The sequence below is a fragment of the Python bivittatus genome, unplaced genomic scaffold (assembly GCF_059951505.1).
Source record: "Python bivittatus isolate LINGU-HERP-01145 unplaced genomic scaffold, Pbiv_v1 ctg000210_np1212, whole genome shotgun sequence".
Lineage (NCBI taxonomy): Eukaryota > Metazoa > Chordata > Lepidosauria > Squamata > Pythonidae > Python > Python bivittatus.
The window spans coordinates 10,815,480-10,836,790 of NW_028277053.1; the positions used below are offsets into that span (position 1 = coordinate 10,815,480).

At 41.4% G+C, this 21,311-nt stretch overlaps 2 protein-coding genes across 3 annotated transcripts in view; one reads left to right on the forward strand and one right to left on the reverse strand.

The window, feature by feature from the left end:
- Nucleotides 1-4,076, reverse strand: part of DNAJC15 (DnaJ heat shock protein family (Hsp40) member C15) — a 28,637-nt gene extending 24,561 nt beyond the window's left edge. Inside the window, exon 1 of the mRNA XM_007434840.4 lies at nucleotides 3,940-4,076. Within this exon, the coding sequence (XP_007434902.2) occupies nucleotides 3,940-4,047 (108 nt within the window). The 5' untranslated portion in view covers nucleotides 4,048-4,076. The remainder of the gene's footprint in view (nucleotides 1-3,939) is intronic.
- The window catches only part of EPSTI1 (epithelial stromal interaction 1), a 32,581-nt gene continuing 15,176 nt past the window's right edge, over nucleotides 3,907-21,311 (forward strand). Inside the window, exons 1-6 of one of the 2 annotated variants that reach the window (XM_088139480.1) lie at nucleotides 3,907-4,048; nucleotides 6,074-6,527; nucleotides 14,340-14,398; nucleotides 14,998-15,081; nucleotides 17,749-17,822; nucleotides 20,628-20,711. In XM_088139480.1, coding sequence (XP_087995606.1) covers nucleotides 6,439-6,527; nucleotides 14,340-14,398; nucleotides 14,998-15,081; nucleotides 17,749-17,822; nucleotides 20,628-20,711 — 390 coding nt within the window. In that variant the 5' untranslated portion in view covers nucleotides 3,907-4,048; nucleotides 6,074-6,438. Of the gene's footprint in view, nucleotides 4,049-4,070; nucleotides 4,240-6,073; nucleotides 6,528-14,339; nucleotides 14,399-14,997; nucleotides 15,082-17,748; nucleotides 17,823-20,627; nucleotides 20,712-21,311 lie in introns of those variants that run through there. The other variant, XM_088139479.1, reaches the window with a different exon arrangement.

Consider the following 21,311-nt stretch of genomic DNA (forward strand, 5'->3'; position numbering starts at 1 on the left):
AGTCCCAAAAGTGAATGTTTGGGAGAAAAGTGGAGAAGAACCAGCTTTGAATCCAATGAATTCAAGGCCCACTTGGTTTCCACATGTGACCCCCATCTGGGATACTCACTATGCCAGTCCTGGAGCGAATCTCCCATCCCACCATTTGAAGACAACAAGGAATGGAACTGTGCACTCTTAAATCCATTGGATGAAAACCCTGGTTAAATCACCCCATTGCATCTTTAGTTTTCAATGAGTCAAGCTGGCAGGGCTTGTAGTGCCCTGGAAGATGTGCAGCTCAGCTCATTCCAAGCTCCCCTTAGGATTGATCTGGAACTTAATCTAGATCCTGGCTAAAAGACCTGGATGAACTGCTCTGTCCCACACCCATAACAATGGCCAGCGGAGCAGCCAGGCCAGCGAACAAGAAAAGCCAAGGCGAGGAGCATATCCAAAACCAGAAAAATTAGAAAACTGGGGGAAAGTATTAGAAAATAATTACCAAAGGCATGAGGTTGCTAGTGCATTGCACTAAGAACTCTACTTATGCTAGTTAAAACACAGAAAAGAGAAATATATTCTGCTCATTAAAACAAACAGGAAAAAATCAGTAAACAGGGTTGAGAGCCATAGGAAAACCATGTTCATGTCTCACAAAGGTTTATACGCCCCATGATTTTAAAATGTTAAAGATTTAAATATTAAATTCAGCACTGGGCACATACATGAATCCTTCTGCACGCCCATCCACAATTAAAACCCACAAAAGCATGTACTTTCTGTCTGCTGTTGCTTCCCTGAGGAGCTGATAGCACAAGCTGAGAAAAGATAAATAAAACCAAGGACACGGAATGGCTTTCAGCATCCTCTACAACTGCCCCATGTGGAAATATCTGTCAGTCAAGCGCTGCTTCAGGTGGCATCAGGGACATGACAGTGTATTTCCTTTCCATGGTCATTTTCTGGGATTTTATTTTATTCTGCTTGGCTAAGGTCCAAAATGGCTCTGGAGGAATAGATCCAGAAATTCAGGGAATCACTGAATTTTACTGGATGTGTTATAAATGTCAGAGAAATAAAAGAAAATGCTTTAGCAAGAGAAAAAGCAGGAAGAGGAGCAGTAGGCTTTTTCAAACTCTCATATAAACCAGCCTTTCTCTGGCCACTTCAATACTCAACCAATTCAGGAGGAATGGAAAGTAGGGTATTCTCCTCTGCACAAATCACAGCTATCCTTGTTCCGTCAGTGGTATCTCGATTCATCCTGGGTCCATATCTCATATTAAGCCTAATTTCCTTTACCATGGTTTACTGGATAAACCATGCCTGATAATCAGCTGGGTTCATGGAACTGCCTAAGCCATAGATACTGGTTTACAGTTTGTTGTGGCTGACTTACCTTACACGTTCAGTCAAAAGTGAACAGATTATGACTTAATCCAATGTAAGCCCAGCCTCACTTCCTCATCCAGTTAACTTCTCACCTTCATGTGCCTCCTTTCCTTTGGGAGCTCAAGGCAGCATATGCAATGGTGATATGAAAATGGTGGTTTTCCCCATGACAATAACCTCCTGAGGTTCCTGCTGCCAGTCCAAACCCTTCATCCAATACCCAGCACGGATTCCCATGCCCGGTCAGCTTAAAAGATGGATACTGTACAAGTAATCGTATTACTAAAAGATCAGAAAGCAGTTCTTGGAGAAGGGTCATCTAGCATACCGCAGCAGAAATAAAACCAAGCAAAAACCGTCACCTACAAGATTCCACTCCTTTAGTTAGCAAGGGGAAATCATAAGTTTACCACTTGCTTTTTAGGAAACATCATGTATTCTGTGATACCTTGGTCTCTACAGCTTCCTTATGGCACTGTACAATCAATAAACAGATTTACAGGATGGCAGAGGGAACTTTCAGCCCAACCACTCCTGACAAGCCTAGGCAGCATAGTCAGTTGGCAGTTGCAGTTCATCAATAATTGAAGACCCGCAGACTTCCCATCTCTGCTTTAGGAAATTCAATGAAGAGTCCACAATATCTGGAGATCAAAACATAATCTACTGACCTTACTACTATGGCCCTCCATAGCCATCATCCTCTAGAGCCCTGAGGAGGGAGGGCATAGAGCTGGTCTCCCCACTTCCCACCCAACTTCCCAATGTTCCCCACGTTTTTGGCGGAAAACAATAAAACAATTGTGCAAAGTCTAGAATAGACTTGACATATTTTAAAATAAATACCTCCTATGAAAAGGTCACATTGAAAAGAATTGAAAATCTAATATATGCAGTGCAATCCCACACACTGTGAATCATCATCCTGGGTGATGACTGCGATGAGGGATCCTGCTACTCAAACAAACAGCAAGAAAAGAGCCTTGAGGCATCTTAAGGGCTAACCCATTTTTATTCATTATTTTCTCACCACTTTTTTCAACTCACCACTTTTTTTTCCTATCCCTGCAACAAATTAACAGGACAATCTCTTTAGAAACTAAAACAAAATGCACAGATGTCCATATGAAATAATGGGAGTCAAAAACAGCTACTGACTTTGTGAAATTCAAGCAAAATCAATTGCAAGCTACAGGTAAGTTCCCACCAGTCAGGGCAAGAATGGCATGGCCAAAGACACAGAAATGAAATGAAACTAATCAGGTTGTTTCTACCTCATTATTTTAGGTCATGCTTGTTTTAACCCCATTTTCAAATGTTACATTGCAGATAATATTCAGTCCCTTGACAGAATTCCTTAGGCATACATTGACCTGAAGCTTTTTTCCCCCTTGCTTGAAATTAGGATTGTGATACAATTGGTAGAGGGAGGGAGGGAGGAAGGAAGGTCAAGTCTTCTCTGAGTGGACCTTTAGTCCCGTGACTACACGGATATAATCCATGTAGTTCTCTAGGCAAACAATACAGTTTTGCCATGTCTTCTTCTGAGATGATTTTTCAAAGTCCCAGTCAAGCCTACAGACCTCGTTCCCAGTGAATTATATCTGATCCTGCTTTGCTTTTTGAGACCAGCCAAATTTGCAAACTGTTATGACTTAATTGATAAAGGAAGTTAGATAAAGACACCTTCTAGTTGAGCTCAATTCCTGGTCACTTTATAGACTGTTGTTTTCTTTCTTTCTTTCTTTCTTTCTTTCTTTCTTTCTTTCTTTCTTTCTTTCGGAAGGGAAGGGAAGGGAAGGGAAGGGAAGGGAAGGGAAGGGAAGGGACAACAATTATATACATATGATGAGTTCTTGTATGTGTAAAGCTTAATACAACATTTCAATAAAGTATGACCATACTGCATTATAATTGTTTATACATAATCTATGCAAGCATAGTCCTAAATCATCAAACTTGAGATTCATCAAACTCCCCCTCTGGGGGAGATGGACAGCATATAAATTTAATAAATAAAATAAAATAAATCACAAGCCGTGTAGTTTTCATGCAAAAATATAGAAATGGTCACCACCTCCTTTTTCTGGAACGTTTTTCCATTTCTCAATCCAGGCATCTCCTGGTGGTCTCCCACCCACATCTGAACCAGACCTGATTATGCTTTTGCTTTGTTTAAAAAAAAAAACCACACACACACAAAATCTGAAATACTTAAATCATGCTATTATGTCCTGCGGACCTTCAGATAACTCTTATTTATTCATAGGGGAATTCTGCTCTCTGGCTTCAGCACCAGCCCTTTGCCGGATTTCATTGGATTCAGACAGAAATTAAGCAAAGTTAAATTAAGATTGCACCCCCTGCGCATGCGCCAAAGAAAGCGAGCTGCGAGCGCGTTGCCCCGGCGGCGGCACGCGCCCTCCAACCGCTTCAGAGACACAACTGCGCATGCTCAAGAGGACACCGGAAACTCTCACGCTTTGAGCGGTAGGCCGGTTGGTATTTAACATTCTCTCTTTGTACCGCAGCCGCAACCTTCGTCCTGCGATCCTTGACACTGACCAGCCCATGGTTGATGTCCGGCCCTTGACCGCCGCCACCGCTGCCGCTTCGGGCTATGTACTCAGCATAGCGAAGAGACTCTGAGGAACTCCCGGCCCGCTCTACCATGGTTAGTTCAAGGGGAGGGGGAAAGAAAAAGAGACCTACGGAAGGTCAGAAAGGACAAACTTCGTGAGCCTGTGATGGTCTCGCTGCGACTTCGGTTGTCCTGTCCCTTTGAACGCGGCTTTGTCCGAGCCCACGTGATAGTGCACATGCGCAGTAGCAGAAAGTGAAGCTGACCATGAGTTAGAATGCCAGGTCTGTTGCCTTTTCTCATTGCGTCTGGTTGCAAGAACTGATTTCTTTAGAATTTGTTCTTTTAACGCCAATTAAATCATTACATCAACAATCATTTTGTTCAGTCATATTCTTCTCTATAATATATAAGGACATTTATTTTTCTGAACCACATTAAATGTAAATTAGTGCTTAAAACACATTTTTAACCGTTCTGATTCGTTTGCCCAGGATGGCTTGTCCCAAGTGCGATTGAACAGTTTTGTAGAAAGGCGTGACTCAGGTGCAGTAGAAAGGCGAACAGCACGTGCAGCAGATACACGCATTTGAAACATTCCAACGTGCAATATTTTAAAATAACTTTAAAAAAAATTGGGGGAATGAATACATGCACTTTTAATTTAAAATAAAAATTTAATTGGGAATAACATGGCTTGGCCTGGTGCCAAAAGCATATAAAAGGATGAACTAGGGAGGCTTCCCAATGGGGTGGCATGCCGGAAGCCAGGGTCCCACCACTGAGAAGCCCCAACTTCAGCAAAGTTGACTGGTTGATCTCAGGAAGTTATATAAGGTTAGTACTTGAGTGGGAGACCACCAGGAAATCCCCAGGGTGTAGGCTAGACCATCCAGAAACAATGTCAGAAAAAAATACTCAGAAAGAGCCAAGGCAAATTTTCTCCATATTATTGCCAAGAAAACTCCGTGGATATGTTCACATAATCATCAGACATCCAACTCAACCTGAAGGGAGTCTCTGCTGAAGTTGACTCCTAGCCAACCTTGGTTGACCTGTAAAAATCTGACCCTGCTTATCTGAGATTAGCCGACATCGGCTAGGCGCTGTGCCTAACTGGAGCCTTTCAGCACTGCTGCCAGGCGAATTTGTGAGGGCGATGTGGTCGCGCAGCTGCCAGCTGCTCCTTATACTTGTTTGTGGCTTTCTCAGGAATGCGGGCTATACACTTCCTCCTCTGTTTCAGTTTTGCTCCTGCGTCAAGTCCCTCAGGCTTAGCGGGTTCAGAACAGTTGCCAGAGAGAAGGCACGTGGCGTCTGCAATATAATTCAAATTTCTTTGCCGCCGTCTAGCGGTTATCCGGATTTTCGAAGCCAAAATCTGATAGCCCTACTAGCTTCTAACATAGCAGACATTGTTTGATTGATGGATTATGTGCGTCCAAGTCAGTGTCAGCTCTTAGCAACCACATAGATACCACACTGAACATTTAGGGGGCATCTGTTTATTCCAAAAGGGGCACCAGGACTGATAGCACCCCTGCTCCCATGAGCAGTCATTCTCACTTCCATCAAGCCTGATGTCAGTCCTTTGATCAAGAAACAAATAACAATTGCAAGAATGTCCCTTTATTGTCCTAGGCAGTGTTTCTCAACCTTGGCAACTTTAAGATGAGTGGACTTCAACTCCCAGAATTCCCCAGCCAGCCATGCTGGCTGGGGAATTCTGGGAGTTGAAGTCCACTCATCTTAAAGTTGCCAAGGTTGAGAAACACTGTCCTAGGGTATGATAACAAAATCTTGAAGACTTGCCAGAGTTTCTCCCTGCCACATCTTTATACCAAGCAGACTAGAAACGGGGTTACTTTGAGTTTCTTTTTCACCCTTTCCACTTTCCCAGGACTGAATCACCATTTTCCCGTTTCCCATCCAGATTATCTCCATATTTGCAGGACCTAAAATTTTAAACGCCAGTGGCTGCTTTAAGGTCCAACATTTTGGATCTACGTTTGTATCCTGAAACAAACGTGGGGTTTTGATCCTTCCACCGGGCAACAATACTTAGAAAGAATAAGTAATATGTTTACTTTATTGCTAATTAAATAATTATTTAAAAAGACCGCTCCAGGGAAAACAGCTTTTGGAAATGAAGGCTCTGTGAATTCAGCCAGAAAGCAGTTACTTCTATGGGTGCGGAGAGAAGGCAAAGAGACATTCTCCGGGAGGAATATATTATCCCTGTAACATGGAAACCAATATATTATCCTTGTAACATGGAAGCACAATGCCACTTCCAGCCTGCAAAGCAGAGCAGTGTGAGGTCCATGCAGAAAAGTTCGCACCGCCTGAAACCTCTGAACAGAATCTTGGACCCTGGAAATTCAGCACATATTCTAGAAAAAAGTGGCAGTTAGAAGGGGAATGCCGCTGATTCTGGCACCAGCCTCCCTGGATTTTGAATACTGGAACTTGGGGTGCAACCGATGTCCATTCAAAAGCCCCAGAATTTGTTGTTGCCCTTGATTCAAGAGGTGAAGCAAGCTAAAAAATCGAAGGAAGTTCAGAGGACTGGGTGAGTTTTACCTCCCCTGTTTAAGGCAATGTATGAAAAGAAATACGAGTTTGTGTGTCCTAAGGATTTTGGTAATAATAAGCAAATTCCCTCCCTGTTAGCAGAACTGACATGATTCTCTCTCTCACTCTCACTCTCTCTCTCTCTCTCTCTCTCTCTCTATATATATATATATATATATATTTGGTATGTTAGCACATTGTTAATACTAAGGCTATATCAAAACATACGACGATGCTCCATCCTTGTCAGGCCTAGCCCAAGGAACTCCAAGAGACCATGCCAATTCAGTCCAGCTATGTTTATTAGCTACAACCTCCAGCAAGAATCTTCCCAGGCTGAAACCCCAGTTCCCAAAGTCCTCCAGCCACAACAGTGTGAATTCCTCAGGGAGGAGCCAGTCTCACCCTCTTGTTCCTCTCACGCTGCTCTGGCGAGCTAAGAAAATGTTTATCTCCCTGAGCCTGGCCTTCATAATTCCATTCCGTCACAATCCTAGAAATATTACTTTGATTTCTTCTGTCCAGCCCTGATCCCCCCTACTCACTATGGTGGGAAGATCCAAGTATTCACACCCACAAACACGGGAAAGAAAGACATTTTAAAGGGAAGCCGACCACAGCTCGTGAAATGAAATACAGTCAAAAGAATTCATCGACCCCCAAACTGGGAAACGATCAGCTCTTTGACGTGGTTTGTCAATGCAGCCCGTTGTTTGAGGGTGAGAGTATTAATATCCCCCTACAAAATGAAAATATTTCCGTATACCTGTTGGATATATTCACCAGCAAAGCAGCCTCGTCAGCCCACTGATGAAAATTAAAACAAAAAGAAAAGAAAACACCACTCCTGAAGCATGCATGTTTTTAGTTAATAATAAACCATACATTACAAGACAGAGAAATTCATATTCTGGGCCAGATGATTATAAATGTTGATAATTTCAGCACTGTGGCATGAAAAGAACTAGGTTTTTTCCCTGGCCAAAAAGAAACAAAGAAAAGAAAAGCTGCTATTTTATTTGCTAACCAACTATCTTCCCTGATATTTCCATTTATTACATTTTTATCCTCCCCTTGCCCCAAAGTTTTCACTGTCAGTTTGTTTTAGCGTTAGTCTTGAGCTATGTTTTTAAACTGTTTTTATAAACACGCACGCACACACACATATTTTTAAGCATCAAAATAAATATAAATATGGAAATGTAAAATATTTATGCAGTATAAACAGAAATGTATTAATTTTATTTAATTATGTATAAATAAATATTTATGTACTGTATAATGAAATATTTAATTATAAATATCTTTTTGGGTGTTTTAAATACTGTTGTCTCCTTCAAGTATTTGATTGAATAGGCAACAAATCCAGTCCAATCCAATCAATAAAGGTTCTTGTCTCTTCTCCCCATTTTTTAAAAAATCTTCATATAATAAGGTTCTAGTCTCCCCTCAGCCACAGATGCTGGGGACTTTGGGCCAACCTAACCTACCTCACAGGGTTGTTGCTGTGGAGAAAAAGAGGAGGGGGAACTCAATTCATGCTACCTGCACCTCATGAATGAAAGGTAGGATATAAATCTCATAAATAAATAAAATCAGTGGCCAAACTGAAAGGGAAAGGTTAGTAAAATGTGGTTTCTGTACTGTGTGAATCCAGCTTTTGTGGCCAGTTTTAGTTCAGCTAACCACAGTCAGTGGGTTATCATCATATCAATAGCGAGCTTGAATTTGAAACTTGATATAAACCTGATATTCCACCCATAAAAATTAAAGTTTTTCTCATGTAGTCCCTATAACCCCATGTCCATATTGTTTTCTTGGGAACCATACAGAAGTAGTTTGGGGGGGGGGGGGGAATCCTTTTTCAACTTCCCGATCTAGTTTGTAGTCTTCCTGGTGGCCTCCCATCCAGATTCAATCTGCTTTGGTTTTTGGAGATCAACCAAAGTTGACTAGATGCTGCCATCTGCTGGTCCTTTCTACCCACCACACCGCAGCAACTGTGAGCCATGCCGACTGGAAAACCACATCAGTCTAGTGCAGATCTACATGTCAGAGGAAAGTCAGTTTTAGAAAACAGGGTGGAGCAAACCCCTCCCTTACCTGTATTTCCCTTCCAGGTCTGTTTCTCTCCAAACGTTGCCTCTTACGGAATTTCTAACGGTGGAAGAAAGAAATAGCAACTACTGTAGAAACCAAGGCCTCCTCTTGGTTTTTCTCTTCCCTTGCCTGTTCCCATCTTTCTCCTTTGTAGAAAGTCATGACAACTGCTACAAGACCTCCGGTGCCATCTGTCTGGGTCCCTAATCTCCACTTTTTATCACAATTGCCATTTTTGCAGCTGTAGCCCACGAGAAAGAAAAGTGATTTTTTTTTCACCTATCGCGTAATTGCCCCCAGAAAAAGACCATAACAGAAACGTCTCCCTCTGATGTGGCCATTCAACGCTCTGGCAGAGAGATAGAAAAAAGACTCTTATTTCAGAGTGATGCCACTGTAGACAGCTTGCTAAACAAATCACAACTCTTTTAAGGCCGTGTGGGTTCCAGTGGGGCAGTGGGTTAATTTCACACCACATCAGCAATGGGAACCAGCCAATCACACCTGGGTCTCTTATGTTGGGTAAGCCCACCCCTTTGTGGTTAGTTGATGGTTCGGTGTGTCCCTGATGGGTGAATCGAGTAAGCCATGGTTTATGCATAAGCCTGCCGTGTAAAATCAGCCACCATCTAGGGATACCCTTAAAGATGAACAGCTCCATCTTGACATAACCATTCATACTTTGTCGCCTGTCAGACCACCAATCATTGGCTCGGTTGAAAAGGTTTTGCCCGCTGCGGGAGGGCACAGAAGTAACCCCAGTTTTAAAAAGGAAGGAGAGAGAACAGTGATGGTGCAGGACCCAGGGAGGGGCTTTCTGTATTCTCAGTTACTGGGAGCCAGGCAGCATGTAAATTTCATCATCATCATCATCATCATCATCGCAAAAATGTCAGGAAGGAATGTGCAGATGCTTCCACCCAGTTCAGTTCCCTCCAGCCCAAGAAAACTTTCCAGTGGTAAAATTGCAAGCATCTGCCACATCTGTCTCTCCCACAATGGGACCCTGTGGATATTACCCAACAGGAAGCCCACACATCTAATGCAAAACCCTCAAACCCTTCCACAGTATTTCTCAGGGTTCCCTCCCCAGATTCTTCCCCTTTGACACTGCAACCCTAAAGCCTCTCCCGAGGAAGCAAACCCAATTCTTCTTAGAGGGACTTTCCTCTGAGTAAATGCAGCCAGAACTGGGTTGTCAGAACTCTTAGCTCTGGGACTCCATCTGAGCCAGGGGAGGAGCATTTGCCACGTGGCCGAATGGGAGTCATCTCCTCCAAGTCTTGAGCCAGCTAAGACTGTTTCAAGATCTGCTTCTTGGCAAAGCTTCTCCATCCATGATGTCACGAGGGGGCTTGTTTTTCAGCTGGCTTGTCGCAGAGCCTGGTGTTGATCTGAGCTGGGGGGGGGGGCTGGCCCAAGGTCCTGCAGCTGACTTCTGCTGGATCTCCCCACTTCTAGGCCAGAACCTTCACCACCACACCATCCTGGCTTTTGATCTGAGAGAGTGGGACTCTGCCAACCCAGCTTGCACTTAAGGGAGGACGAGGACTTGGGGGTCCTGCTGCTAGTCCAAGACCTTTACTGCTGTACCATGCTGGCTGTCTGCCCAGCTGAGACCTAAACAGTGTGAAATTAGCAGTCCCTATTTGCCAATCTCTCTTTCCCCTTCATTGCTTCCGTCTCCCAGTTGTAATCCTGACTGCTCTCCAAGGGAACGGGTGAAAAAGCCAAACCAGTTTTCTACGCCTTGAGGCTCCTTCAGACAGTGTCGGAAAAAATGTGTGTGTGTGTGTGGGGGGGGACATTGCTTTTACACTGGCAAAGGATAACTTGAGCCTGACTCCCGCCCAGCCTGGCCCAAAATGAAGGCCCTGTCCAGGGGGATATGGCAGAAAAAGAGTGCATAAGCGTGTGTTTGTGCCACATGTTGGTGCAAATGAGGCCAGGCCTTGGTTTGGGGAAGGGGCCATGGGAAGAAAAGCCCAGCTAAACTGCCACACTTGTCCCCCTTTTCATCTGAGCATTTTAATGAGCAATGCGACAAACTCCTGGCTGCTTTGGGTCAGAGCTTGGCATCTTGTAGGTGCAGAATTCCTCTTCCTCTTTAAGAGCATCCCCTGCTGGAAGTTCAAAGGGGAAGCAATCTTAGAAAAGGAGTTCCCCCGGGGACAGACGCCAATGCATGTGCAGGGAGAAAGAAGGCAGAGCTGGTCCTTCAAGCTCCAGGCAAGGCTTGGCAGGAATCAGGCATCTCTCCACCCAGGAGCCATGAGTTGGGCAGATGTGGGGTGCTGCAGGAAAGCCGGAGTGGGATGCTCCCTCCGAGAAGACAACGGAGACCCAGATTCAGAGGGTCCACAACAGCAGTAAGTGGCACCACCTGGGGAGCTGCTGACCCTAAAAGGGTGTCTTAAGGAGAGCAGGCCGTGGCCCCATTTAGGCAAGAATGGCCACCCCCTCGCTGCTGTGAAACTCTCGAGGAACCCTGTTGGAGAGTGGCAATAGCTTCAGGACATTGTTGAGATGTGGTCTCCAACAAAGCCCCAATATGCCCAGAGGGTTTATCAGGAAGGAGAACTTTCTCCCAACATGCTTGCTTCAGATTTTATAGACCCAAGTCTGCACCTTTTGATAGGAGGAGCGTTTAAAGGAGGAATGTGGTTCCAGTTAGGTTTCCAGGCCAAACCTGGTTTCTCCAACCCTGTTTAAACCTGCATCTCGCGTGTGAGCAAATGGCACAACCAAAAATGTGCACTGCCCCTCCAAGGAGCCCCAAAATCCCCCACTTGTCTCGTATCTGCTGCGTTCTTTTCTTAATAATGACTGAGCATTATTAATTGAGCAACAGAGTCCTGCTGTCCTGGAGTGGTATATAAGCCCCAGTTAATATAAAACAAACACCATTTTTAAAAATCCAAAGGTAAAGTCTTGAAATCCGGCTCAAGGTCTGGCAATGTCATGAATACTTCTTTGTAGAATTTTTGGCAATAGTATACGGAGGGGGTTGCCATCATGTTCTTCAGATAGGTTTTTTTTTTTTAACTTCCTTGTCTAACCTGTAGCCTGGTGGTCTCCCATTCAACAGGTCAGACCCTGTTTAGCTTTTTGATCAGCCAAGGACATCTAACACTGCCATCTACCAGAGCATATGCCATCTAGCCTCTCCAGAAGGGTGGTACTAAACTCCACTACTTTTCTAGGCTGTTGGCTTGGTACAAGACTGTTACAAGAAGAAAGCAATGTGGGGCTCCCATAAAATTCTCCAACAGAGGCAGGCAGGATAATTCTACAATAAAAGTCATGCTTGGAAGCCCTCTTAGTTTAATTGTGATTTAATTTGCATATACAATGTCACCTCATTTTAATGAACTAATTGGGGGGAGATGTTGCTCCCCAAAGTCTACTAAATGTCATTGTGGCAACAGAAATGAAACAAAATATATCATTGGCATCATTTATGTCATGTGTGTGATTACATCATTATGCAAATAATGCAAACGACATTATTTGTGTCAGTTTGCATAATGACATCTTCATGCACATGATGTTAATTATGGAATTTGGTCCAGTGCATGTGAAATGTATTGCACTGAGCTCCAGAAAATCAAGATTTAATGGCAGTGCACTTTGATCATTGTGGCAAACAGAAGACCTCATTAAAAGAAGAAATTGACGCATTATCACTTCTGTTTTTCTCTAATTCTCCGTACTCTTTTATGGATCTGTTTAGTGTGTACAGTCTTTAGAAGTATCATTTTTTTATTTATGTATTTTGCTTTATTACATTTGCAAAGTATACTGAAATTTCTTGTGTCTGCTGTAGTTTTCTAATATCTGAAACACACACATGCACACACACACACTACAATCTATCTTTTCTATTACCAGAAACTGCACAAGTCTTTATCTTTAACTTTGCTGTCATGAAAATGTCATGAGAATCTATCCATGTTGAAAGGGTATTCTCCTAGTGGAAATGCTTGATAGAAGAATGATGATTATGATCTAGCAGTTAGAGTTTTCCTAGGAAATAAAAGCACACTGTTGCTTGAGCAGAAGTGTGGGTTAACCCATTGTCAGCCTTGTGAGGTAGACCAGACAGGAAACACAACCAGATGAGCTAATTCTGCTTTATTCACAGAATCTTGCAAGTCTGAAATTACATCTTTTCCCCCGTCCCCTTTACAGCCCAGGAAACTAGGGAGGGTCCCTTCTGAGCCATTCGCCCCACCCACATTCCTGCTGCAGGCTCAGCTGCCTCTTATCTAACCTTTCCCTTTTCCCCAAGGTCAATCCCACATACCATGACATCCGTTTACTTGTTAACCCATTTACTTCCTCCTCCTATGCTTTGACGTTCCCATTGTCTCCTTGCAGCAAAAGCCCCCACCCGTTTGGGCTGGAGGCATATCTCTGAAACTTTGAGAACATGCTTTGAAAAGCGGCAACTTGCTTGTTCCCTGGATGGCTCTTGTGAAGAAGAGAAACAGTTCCAGATCAGAGTGCCCCCTGCTGCCTTGTCGAGCTTCCCAGAGGATAACCTAGTACCCTGGTTTACTTTTGCCCTGTTTCTGGGGTTTAGTTTTCAGATTAAACCTCCACCTGCAGCTTTCTATTTTCTAAAAAAGGGCTTCTCTGGGGCATTCCTGGAAACAAAGAAAGTGCTGACGACTGGTGGGTGGGAGTGGATTCTGGTAGGCCCCAAGGAAGGTATCTAAAGTTAGATTAGTGCCATATTGGGAATATTCTCCTTCTAGCCATCGCCTGTGGCTTTTCATCCAAAATTGTCATTCCACATAAAGTTGCTGGTCTGTATTTAACCCTGTAAGCCTAGAGGACCAGGTCAAATTAATTGCAGCAGAAGGAGTTGTTGTAAGTCCCCTCATGCCGTGTTGGTTCCTAGTATTAATTCCATCATTGCACCACAATTCCAGATAGACATGATTTAAAGGATTGCTGTCTCTTAACTACAAGATCAAAGCAGCCCATAAAGTCCACTTGTCCAGCCTCTTGTCTCCAGATCGGCTGGGATTTCAACTTGGAGAATGTCCAAGATATTCAGAAAGGACCAAGTTGCTCTAAAGGTGGTGACAGACAGCTGGCCTTGATTTTTCATTTCTCTGATATGCTGTATGAAAATCAAAAGCTGGGTTCAGGTTCTTTTTTTTCTCTCTTTCTCTGCTCCAAATGAAATGGGTTACTTCCTTTTTGGACTTCTTAGCTGTCTATGTCTGGAGGTTGAGTCACGGCAACTGGACGTCTTTTCTTTTTGGTTAGTCCAGTTGCTGTGACTCAACCTCCAGACAATTCCACCTGGATGGCTGAGAATCTTCATAAACATTAGCTGTCTAACCCATCTCATGAATTCCAGGAAAGGTTGTCATGATAAACACCAATCTTTTGCTGAAGAGTTTCTTTTCATCAAGTAATAGACTCTAATTGTGGTATAATTCATGTGGCTAGTGAACATACTGAAAATACCTATGCAGAAGTACTAGAATTCAGATTTTCACATAAACACTGTGTGTCAAGTAATGCACAAAGGTGCCTGAAGTTAATAGTCTTGATGGAACATTCTGCTACATGGTGACCTTGGCAACATTTAAGGTCGTAAGCTACAATACTATTTAACACTGTAAATGTAACTTACTGTATCTGATGAATCATTGAACGGTTGCGTTATGCTTTCCCCCCCTCTTTTCTCTAGTTCGGGCCCATACTTTGTGATCCCTCCAAATCCAGCAAGGAGGAATGAGTTACAAAGAAGTAAGTTGGTTGGGTTGGTTAGTTTGTTAACCAAACTTGGCATAGTATGTTTTCTTCTGGCCATATTAAGAGGCTTGCCATATATTTAATATTCCTGGGTTGCTGGAAGATCTCTAACGAAAAATAGATCTTGGCCACGTATATTGATAAGAACAAAATGGGGGGTGATCCAGTGATACAAATCAACTCCCTGTATTAATAAAAGGCACTTACTGAATGGTGAGCTTCGTAGAATGCATGAGGAAGATGATTCCATTCCATCTCAAAGCATTAAATCATTTTGCATTTTGCCTTTCTGATGGACTTAAATGTGTTTCCTGCTTCCCTTTGCATCTGTAAAATGGCCATTTGTGATACCTTGAATTGCTATACCTATTAACTACATGTATTCAGCATGTATTGTAGTTCCTCCCCCAAATATTCCTTGTTCATCCTTGTTATATGAGTAAACCTATGGATGATGGAGATGAACAGGTCTAGGGTTGGATTCTTTCTGCTTCTTGAGAATCATAGTACTTAGATTTGGAACAATTCCTGATTCATATATTTTTGGACCCCTACTGAGTTCTACTTTGCTTCCATTGCTTGTTATGTTTCAGTTGCTAATAAAGAGCTGGAAGATTTGGCAAAATGGAAGGAACAGCATAAGCCAAGCCCAATTATCTTGAAACCTCAGAAATTAGGTAAGTGAACAAGGAGGTGTCACGATGATTCTTTGAATTGTAACTTTTCATGAAGAATTCAGACTGTATTTCAAAGATCAGTTGTTGGAAAATGAAAACTAACTGGGTTGTTTTAAGAAGCTTAAAGCTGTAGTAGTTTTTTCTTCTTTTCCCTTTTAACTCTGAGGTTTGCGTTTTGATATATATTTTAATATATAAAATATTTGAAGAGATTGTATCATTATTGATATACTTTTAAGTAGTAGAAAGCAAATCTATGGAATCAGATGAAGACAGAATATTAAAAATATCTTCTCTTTAATAATGAGGTCCTAAGGAATAACGGCATCATTAAAAAAATCTTTATTTAAATTCTTGATCAAATTGCAGTAGTAATTCCAGATTGATCAGTCAACTTTTATCTGAAATACTCTGTCCAAAATTGTGCTAAGATTGCTTTGAAGGCTGGTGAATGATAGGAAGTAATGAAGTATTGAACAGTCTGAAAAGTGAGAATATTTCCTTCAAAAGCAGATTGAGCAATAGTGAGATTTATCATCTGTTTGTTTGTATAATCAAAGAAGCTTGAATTGCTTCCTTGTCAGAACTCTTGAATATTGTTTTGGGTAATTAGCTAGAAGTAGATTTTAAAATCATAACTATATAAACTATGCAAAAATAGTTTTATATAAAAATTTTAGCTACAGAAAAATACAAGTTTTATTTCTCATTTCTCAAGAATGGGCTTTTCCAGTGCTAACTGGAGAAAAGAAATCCTGTTTGTGAGTTTGTATGCTATTTCTATTCAAAGAAATAGTCTCTAATTGGCCTCTTTTTAAATTTATTTTGTTATATTACACTCTATTATTTGCCTCTTGACCATCCTTTGCAAAATTGTTCTAATGACAGTTTCTGTCCTTGGGAGTAGAAGAAATTTCTTGTTGCATTTGATGTAGGCTTTTTTTTTAACTTTCCATCCTTGACCTTATTTCAGAAACAAATTAAAGGCAGCCTACAATAATAAAACATTGCAATCAATATAAAACCATTCACAGAATAATCACACCGGTGAAGAATTCAGGTATATAACAACAAGAAAAAGAACTAAAATGGCAACCCAAGGGGAGTAGAAACATAAACTATTCCATTGAAAAGCCATGTTTTGGGTTAGTTTATTTATTTACTTAAGGTGGCATGCCATCAACTACCCGTGTCTCTTGACGGTTTATAACAAAAAGCAAATTTAAAACTGAGAGATTAAAAATGGATCAAATGGCAGTTAAAACAAACAAGCTGAACTGATCATTCAAATTAACAGTTAAAATCAAGAGCTAAAACAAATGTACAAGAATATGTGTTTTAATAGCCATAACAAAAATCCCACATCCTCCACTCTGCATCACAGGGCGGGGAGGGAGCAACACAAAATTTGATCCCAAGCCACCACCAGATGACCTCACAGAAGCTGTAGGCAAATGTCAGATGACTTCAGTAAGATGGAGACTGATTTAGAATAGAGTCATTCCCTCAGATAGCTCAGACCAGAATAGTATAAGGCTTTAAAGGTAATGACCAACAGTTTATATTTAGTCCAGAACCAAATTGACAACCAGTGCAGTGCATTCAATACAAGAGTCATATGGTCTTTTTGCCTTTTTCTCCAGAGGATTATATCTAAAAGTGGGTGCCACCACCAAGTAGGTCCTGCTTCTTCAACTCCCTAGAACATCTCTGATGGTTGATTGATCTGGAGCTTTGCCTAGACACTGAATGAGTTGTGATGTATATATGGAAATGAGTTTTGTCTTCTGGGCTGGTTCTTGGCTACATTTGAAAATTTTAGCTATACACTGCCATGAACATGATCTGATTCTGACAGAAAAACAAAGCCCTTAACTGGCATGGTTGAATACCATGTTCTGCCTCCTGGTAGAAGGAGATAGCCTCAAGGGCCCAATAACTTTCCTGATCCCTTGGTCTTCTGGTCTGGATTCAAGCTATTCACAACCCTACCAAACCCTTGCGGAAGTAGATCCAGCATCAACCCTTCCACAATCTGCTGTGGTTTGAGAAGCTGCCAATAGAGTCCCCCATTGTGGGGAGATGGGCGGGGACAAGTCTGATAGATAGATAGATAGATAGATAGATAGATAGATAGATAGATAGATAGATAGATAGATAGATAGATAGATAGATCTTCTGAATCACATTATCATGATGTCCTGTCGGTTGGAGAAGAAGTTGAAGTCCTTTCCTTCAAGTCACAGACAAGGATGTAATTTTATGTCTTGCCTATTAGACTGCTGAAAGCAATCACTTCTATTCGCATCTGTCAATTTCCCTCATTTAGTTTTATACTGAAAATGGTCGAGAAAAGGATTTAAAAAAAAAGAATGAAAATAACATAACATTAGCATTCTCTGCATGTCTGGAACAGGGTGTCTACATTCTGAGTACTGCAGTATTGCAATGCATACATAACTTGCAATTTGTTGAGCCCAGTGGAGATTTATGGTCAGATTTGACCCCTTTTTTGTATTTTAATAGGCTCGGGAAGAACAAAGCAATATCTGAGCTAGGGTATCACTGCTGTTAGTTTAATGTATACGTTAATGTTGCCTGTTTTAAATCTTTATTTAGGGTGAACTCAGTGTGGTTGTTGTTTTAATATACCACTTGTATTTATAGGAGGAAGAGCAACAGAGGCTGAAGTAAGGGAGAAACAGCAATCTGAGTATACCCAATCAAAATACCAGCAAAAGGTCAGCTAAAATGTAGCTGTCAGTTCTTATGCACTGCATGGAACAAGAAGGGAAACATTTTATTTCTCTAACTTAACCTTTCCATATTTTAGTTGGTAAAAGGTACAAGTGCACAGAAACACAAAATCTCCCATATTTTGCTCTAGGTTCGTGAGCATGAGTTGAAAGATATTTCTAGCCTTAAAACAAGTGCTGAGAGGATTTTGTCTGCCTATCCACTTTTAGGGAAGATTCTTAGTGTGGCAATTTTACATCCTCACTTTAAATTTAGGACACAGAAAACATTTTCCAGATTGGACCAAGGAGTAAACGTGAAATCGTACTGACTTTGTAAACTTTATGAGTTTACCCCAGGCTCAGAAACTATATGTTAAAAATGGGGTGGAAAACAGAAGCATCTGGAGATTTTTTTCAAGCTTGAAATAATATTTATTCATGGATTTTTTTGCCTGCCACAATCAAGAGATTCCCTCTAGCTCTAACGGCTAATCTGTTTGGATTAAAACACATTTTTCATAGCTTTTTTTTTTTTTAACTTTCTGACCAGAGGGTTATTAAAACAAACAAACAAACCAAAAAAGACAAACAAACCCCAAATATATTGTTTTAGCATTGCTAGGGTAAGTCTAATAGTTTCCCTTCTTTCTGGCGTGGTCACAAAGTGTGGTCAAAAAGTCAAGAAGGAAATGCAACACATGTAAAAAAACATGTGGAGGTTTGATTGCATCACTGTGGCCACCATCTTTTTTTGATTTTGCCCTGTGGACACCCCTGTTCTCTGTTCTCCTCTAGGACACCCCTATTATTCTGCCCAAATGTCTTGTCCTCCTCCATGATGGCCCCATTCACGTAAAAGGCTGTAACTATTCATATTACATCTGCTTAGATCCTAAAATCTTTTGTGTCTTAGCCCAACCCGGGGGCAGCCAGTTCCAAAGAGATCGCAGGAAGCCTGCGGGAGCAACTCAAAACCACAATTCTTTTCCCTGGCCATCCCTCACCATCTCACCATTTCTCAGCACTCCCTGCAACCAACACTGGTTTTGAACTGAAAAGATCTAAATGTGCATTTCCACTATAACATGAGTTCATCCCCTTCACCTTTTCTTTGGTATGAAACAATAGACTTATTTTGGACTGTCAGAAACCCTGGAAAGCAAAGCTGTGTGTTCAGAGAGTTCAGATACACTCTCCTGAGAGCAGGACAAGCCAAATGTTTTGACCCTCCCTCCTTCAGCTTCCCTAAAGGCAATGTGGCCATTGTGCCATAGGATGCATCATTTTGCAGCATTCAAAACTGGCATTTATAGTGGGTGAATAATGGCAGACTTCTTCTAGATGAGCACATGCGGTATCAGTCTATGGCTTGGTTCCTGCAAACGCTGATCAAAAAATGTGGTTTGTTTTTGGCTTAGCTTCATGTGTGTACCCACCCGTTAGGGTTATGTGTGAATCATGTCACTGTGGCTTGTTAAACCAACTGTGGTTAATGGTTAAAACAAAACAAAGCTGAGTGTGGTGTGTGAACATTGTGTATGCTTGTGTGTGTCTCTTTCCTTCTGGGACAGATGACATCACTGTTGCAACAGCCGAGATTGTGAGGCCGTGATTAACTGCACCAAAGTACTTTTCAGCAGCAACTGATCTTTCCTAAGCTTTTTGAGAAATTGAGGAAAAGTGCTTTCTGAAATGTATGGGGAATGTAGCCATTCACTACATGTTTTGCATTTAAAGTGTATTGCAGAATGTAATTTGATGTAAAGTATATTGCAGAACCTGTGTTCTTCTAGTACCGTCTGTAAGTCCCGCTGTTCCTGGAGGTGGCTGGGATGAGGGATTTAGATTCACAAAGATGAAATGGAATTGCTGATTAGATATTTTGGTAGACTTCTCGCTATTCATCCACATAGATTTGGAGACCGAGAGCAAGAGGCTTTCTGATTAATTTACCATAAGACATTCGGAGTTGGCTGACATTCAGTTTGAATTGATGAGGGAGCAGGATGATTATTATCGGGAAACATTCATTGTTCTCCGTCACAGGAATCTGGGTACAAGCTGTGATGATGCCCTGTGTGTTGTGAGATCATCTTGCAAATGATGGGTGGACAAATTACAAAATTTGTAATGTCATCACTGCCCACTGTGTGCACCCACATTTTCAACCATGAAGAGGACGTCAAGGGAAGGGAAATGTGGATTTTTGTGGATGGTGCTACTGAAAATTGAATGTTATTATAATGAACAAAGAGTGTTTGATAAATGCCACTTTGGCTAAAGCAGCTTTTAATTCACATTAGGGCAGCTAAAAATGGTAATGTTAGGGCTTTATTATTAGGGCTTTATTATTTTTCTTAACTTTGGTAGTCTAATAAACACATGTTTTCCGTGCTATCGTACCTGGCATCCAGAGCAAACTTTACAGAAGCATTCTTCAGAATTTTAAAAGTCACACACATGAGGAAATACCAATGCTGAACACCATGTTGGCCTCTCACTTTGATAGCCACTGTAGCCTGCTTGATGAAGGGATGAGTGGAGAGATTACCTTGGTCACCTGTCTAGAGGATGAGCCACCATGCCCTAGCTTACCTTTACTTTCTCCTTAGGATATTATTATCAGATGGATGCTTAAAAGCAACAGTTCCTGGTATTCTGTAAGCAAAAAGGGGTTGTGGTTTATTAGACAGCCTACCCACTTGGAGAGGAAATGGGTTGTCCCTTTTTTCTACAAAATCTTCCAAGGTTTAACTTGCTGATCTAAAGAGCAATCTTTTCAACGAGTGCAACTTTTTCTGGTTTTAGCTGAAGAAAGAAGACTATGAGAGAAACAAGAGAGAGGCTGAAGAAGCTGACATTTTGAAAAAGAAGGCCATTCAAAGAGGCAAGGTAAGGTGGACCTCATGAGGTGGGCATCGTGGTGTACACATGAATTAACATAATTGGATTTGGGGAAAAACATACCTTCTCAGTATATATTATTTTAATCTGTGGTATGACCTCATTCACATGGAATGTTTAACCATTATGGGTACAAGACTCCATGTGGGTTCAAATATCAGACTAAGGTTTAAGCCCTAATTATGATTTGTTTGGCTTGGCTTAAAAGAAGAGTCTGCAATTTTGAGGGGACTGTGATACTGCCCTTGGCCTTTGAGGGCTATTCTGGGGACTACGCTCCAGAAGATAGCTGGAATGAGGGCAAAGAAGTGGATAAGGCCAATTCAAAGACTACATTTTATTCCATTTAGGTTTAAATGTAATTGATTGTATTTAATTCAATTAATATTTTTTATTAATTTTTATTAAATGTTTTTACATTGGTAAAAGGCAAATACAGAGATATATAAAGAAAATAAAGGGGAACAAAAAAAGAGAAAAGTTCAGTTAATATTAAGATTCCCTAGATACTGTACGTGGTGAAGTTGCTCTTCTGTCATACTAAAAATTATGATTTGGTGATAATTTTGGGAAGGATTATAAGGACCA